Source organism: Poecilia latipinna, unplaced genomic scaffold (assembly GCF_001443285.1).
Source record: "Poecilia latipinna isolate Pla-1442-1.1 unplaced genomic scaffold, P_latipinna-1.0 Scaffold1947, whole genome shotgun sequence".
Lineage (NCBI taxonomy): Eukaryota > Metazoa > Chordata > Actinopteri > Cyprinodontiformes > Poeciliidae > Poecilia > Poecilia latipinna.
Genome location: NW_015114563.1, coordinates 121,179 through 125,382, shown reverse-complemented (window position 1 = coordinate 125,382; position 4,204 = coordinate 121,179). Strand labels below are relative to the sequence as shown.

General features: G+C 42.8%; 1 protein-coding gene across 2 annotated transcripts; it reads left to right on the top strand.

Moving 5' to 3' along the window:
- The first annotated feature begins 1,853 nt into the window (after positions 1-1,853).
- On the top strand, positions 1,854-3,685 carry LOC106935319 (uncharacterized). Of its 2 annotated transcripts, none has more exons than XM_015015748.1 (2): positions 1,854-2,481; positions 2,839-3,685. In XM_015015748.1, the coding sequence occupies exons 1-2, from the start codon at positions 2,180-2,182 to the stop codon at positions 3,653-3,655; spliced, it is 1,119 nt and encodes a 372-aa protein (XP_014871234.1). In that variant the 5' UTR covers positions 1,854-2,179; the 3' UTR covers positions 3,656-3,685. The 2 variants fall into 2 exon arrangements, with proteins under 2 accessions (XP_014871234.1, XP_014871235.1); XM_015015749.1 differs by lacking the exon at positions 1,854-2,481 and adding an exon at positions 2,488-2,652 and having other exon boundaries at positions 2,839-3,684.
- Positions 3,686-4,204: the final 519 nt, after the last annotated feature.

Sequence of the window (4,204 nt, the reverse complement as noted above, 5' to 3'; positions counted from 1 at the left end):
TAAAGGGGCAGTATTAGGTAAAATTGACTTTTTTGAGCTTCACATCATGTTCTAATGTTATTCTGTCAGATTGTTGCTCTGATTCTTCTTTGAGAAATCCTTTAATCTCCCATAGCAACCATTCAGCTGTTCAAAACGGCTGGGTGGACCTAGCCCCGCCTTCGGATGCAGCTCCTCCCTGGATCTACAGTTTCCAAGCTCCCAAGCTTCTGCCTCACAGATCAAACCCCACTCAGCTCCTTAAGACTAGCCAGCAACAATTAACAAATATCCTGTGGAATTGCATATCTACTGGGCTCATTATAGATGTTACTTCTCAGTGGTAAAAAGGGTTAATAGAGGGGCCAAGTTGTGATGACTTTCTGAAGGCGGAGATTCAGAAAGAGCAGGAGTTTTTAAAGAGACAGAGGGCTCTGTAATCTCAATTTAATGCAACTGAGTTTGTAATTACAAACTCAAATTTCTTTTAAGTCATATTTGACATATAAAGCATTTTTGTAACAACTGAAGGTAAAATAGTTACTTGATTGTGCTATAAATGTCATTATGTGCCTGGAAAATACATATTTTAAATTGTTAGTTCTGGTTTGAATATGATCAAATCAGTTGTACCCTCTATGAAAATGTTTACCAGCATTCTCCTATCTTTTGTTTCCATCATTTTCAGCATCCCCTCCATCACCTCCATCGTTGCATATTGATTCTGCTGTTGCTCTCCAGGTGTGTTGTGACCTTTCACATCAGCTGCTCGTTCTTAAAGACTTCAAGAGCTCGAGGATGATTGAAGTCTAATCTGTGACATCCTCTGAAGATGTGAGCATGCTGGGTGTTTGTATGTGGGAGAACGGGATAGTTGCTTAGGACCTCCCATCGGTAAGGAACCAAAGGTCTTCAGAGTATTAGAGCAGGAGATCAAGGAGTCATGCCACACACACATATGAGAACATAAAAACACTTGCGCAGAAATATTGTGGTGTCTGAGTGACCTCTTGGGGAGTTCAGTGGCAAGGTGTGGTGAGAGTAGCTGTTTGAACCTGCAGATCTTAAAGACCACACACAAACCTCGGTATAATAATGTTTGGGAACTGGTTTTTAATTCTTGAGGCATCTGCAGTAACTGATCTTTCTTTTACTGAAGCACTTGTACACATATTAGAGAGGGGAAATAAAGAAGAAGGAAAGGAGACAAAGAAAGATGATGAGGAGGAGTGGATAATACAGTAGGAAGAGGAGGAGATGAAGGAGAAGAGAGGAGTCTTTAATGTGCATGGGTCTTGTAAGGTCAGACAGGGACTGGGGAGAGGGGGGAAAGGTTACAGCAAAGGTTACCATGATTTATTTAATCACTGATCCATCAGAAGCAAATACACACTTTCCTTTTAACACATACACACAATCATTTCCCACATGCCTTACTAACCAACACCCACAAAGTGGAACAGCTTAATCGTCTGTCAGGCTGAGAAAAAGAAGGAGGAGAGAAGGAAGATGGTTCTGTATTCTGCCAGCTTCTCACCATTTGTGAGTTGGTCGATGGTATAGCTTTAATGAATAACCAAACCAGTGTGTTGGCCATGTTTGAGTTGAGTGTTTCAACTCAAGTAAGTAATAGGCAAAACAGTTGCAATGGGTGACACCCTGGCTCAATAGGTAACCAAATCAGCCCAGTTAATGAGTTGATCATGTTNTATGTGGCCCGGGGGCCATAGTTTGTCCATGTCTGGTCTAACTTCTGGAAAAATACTTACTCTATAAAACACTTGTATTAATTTGTTTGTTTATGGGCATTGTCATAGGTAAAATCTTTGATTTTTACACATATGTACGAGTTGAAAAACAGGAGAAATACAAAACTTAAATTTATGCACATTTATTGACTTGCATTCACGAATTTAAATGTCCACACATGCATTTTTTATTGAATGTAGCCCCACCTTACACATAACTCCTTGTGTTTCCATAGCAACTAAAACAAACAAGAACCTGACACAGGTTGTTTGACATCATCATGTCATCAATGTTCTCATCGATGATGTCATAAAGGTTCAAAAGATTATTAACATTTGGAATACAAGAATTTTCAGTTTGCTTTTCAACTTCCTTGGAGATACAGCATTTTCAGTTTCAGAGAGACAATTTCAACCAGTGACTTTTGAAACCATTTCAAATTACTGTGAAAATGTTGCTTACTATCGGTTGGGGCCTTGGCTACCTAGTCACAAAAGGAGTTCAGAAACTACTGGGAAATAATACCGAAGAAGTTGTTGAAGATCTCAGGGACTACGAAGAGGATAACAGGAGGAGATACTTTGGTTTTGAGGAAGCGATTCCTGAAGACCAAAGTGACACGGAAGCTTCCACCATCATTGTCAGTGCCATTTCAGGTGTCGTGACAAGTTTAACAACCTTTACTCCAGAAGATATCGTGGCTTTAGAAAGCATCTGTGGACTGCATTGGGACACTTGCTCTGGGGACGCAGACACTGATAGTGAAAGTTTTGATAAAGACCAAAATGACATGGACGCTTCCGCCAACCTTGTCAGTGCCACTTCAGATGTCTTGACAAGTTTGACAGCTTTTACCCCTGAAGATACTGCGGCTTCTGAAAGCATCTGTGGACTGGACTTGGAAACGTGCCCTGGGGACGCAGACACTAATTATGAAAGTGTTGAAGAACAAAGTGACATGGACACTTCTGCCAACCTTGTCAGTGCCACTTCAGGTGTCTTGACAAGTTTGGCAACTTTTACCCCTGAAGATACTGCGGCTTCTGAAAGCATCTGTGGACTGGACTTGGAAACGTGCCCTGGGGAAGGAGACACTAATTATGAAAGTGTTGAAGAACAAAGTGACATGGACGCTTCTGCCAACCTTGTCAGTGCCACTTCAGGTGTCTTGACAAGTTTGGCAACTATTAATCCTGAAGATACTGTGGCTTCAGAAAGTATCTGTGGACTGGACTTGGAAACTTGTCCTGGGGATGCAGACACTGATGTTTGTAAAAGTGTTGAAGTTCCCCTTGAAAAAATGGACCTGGCCGTTGAAGCGGACTGTGACGGCCGGGAAGATGCGATAAATTTTGAACAAGTCTATGAGGATTCATTGGTAGAAGCAACTTCTTCTGCTGATGGAAACTCAAAAGATAGAGTTCAAAATTACGCAGACCATTTTGATGGCATGGACGCTGCATATATGGACGATTCCCCGAAGGAAATCCCTTCTACAAGCACAATTGCTCATAATGTTGTGGCACAATTTGAAGTAGTGTCTGAGCATTCTACAGTAAGACAATCTTCTTCAGAAATATTCACAGAAGATGACATTGACTTCTCCGAAAATTATGACAGGAGGGGTTTTTCCTCTAAAGAAACATCCGTCCTGGGATATTTAGATCTGACAAATTATGTGCCATATTTTAACAGAATTTCTGAGTGTTCATCATCAGAAGAAACGTTTTCAGAAGAAAGCGTGGTACATGATGTTCAACCTAAGCCACAACATCATGAAAGCATGCATGCTAAAGAAATGGATGTTTCCTTTGAGGAAGTCCGTTCTGAAAGCAGAAATGCCGGAAATTTTAGGTCACGAGTTTCCAAGTGGCTTCGCCGGGTAGGGAGTAGGTTGGCAAATCTCCGACCAAGGAGAAAAAACTAACTACTCTCTTTCTTGGCGAAGAAAAGTTTGAGGAAGCTCCTTAGCAAGTTCTTCACCTCTGGTTCCATCCACTTCGGAGGAAGTGGATGGAACATGGCCCACACAAAGTCGTTCCCCAACTCCATTGTCAATGCAGCTTATCGGAGATGTGGCCACAAGATTTCCTGTGCCTGTTTTAGGGACAACCCTAGAATCAGCTCATAGGCACCAGAAGGGAGGGATGCTCTCAAGCCAACACAGAGGGGAAACAAGAGACAGCTGGAGACAACTAAGGGGTAGATGGTTGGACGAACTCCCACGCACCGCACCTGGACGAGCGATCCAACTCTCACTGAAAACGAGCCTGACTTAATGCTGGCAATGCGGACCAGAGTCTGACACCGGTCGTACAAGGACCTGACAGCGTCTATCAAAGGGCCCGGTACCCCATACTCCCAGAGGACCAACCCACAGGACTCCCTGAGAGGCGTGGTCGAACACCTTCTCCAAGTCCACAAAACACATGTAGACCGGTTGGGCGAACTCCCACGCACCCTCCAGGATCCTGCT

Coding starts and splice junctions, on each gene's coding strand:
- LOC106935319 (XM_015015748.1), top strand. CDS start 2,180: ATGTTGCTTACTATCGGTTGGGGCCTTGGCTACCTAGTCACAAAAGGA. Junction 2,482..2,838: donor ACTTGCTCTGGGGACGCAGA/CACTGATAGTGA, acceptor TTATGAAAGTGT/TGAAGAACAAAGTGACATGG.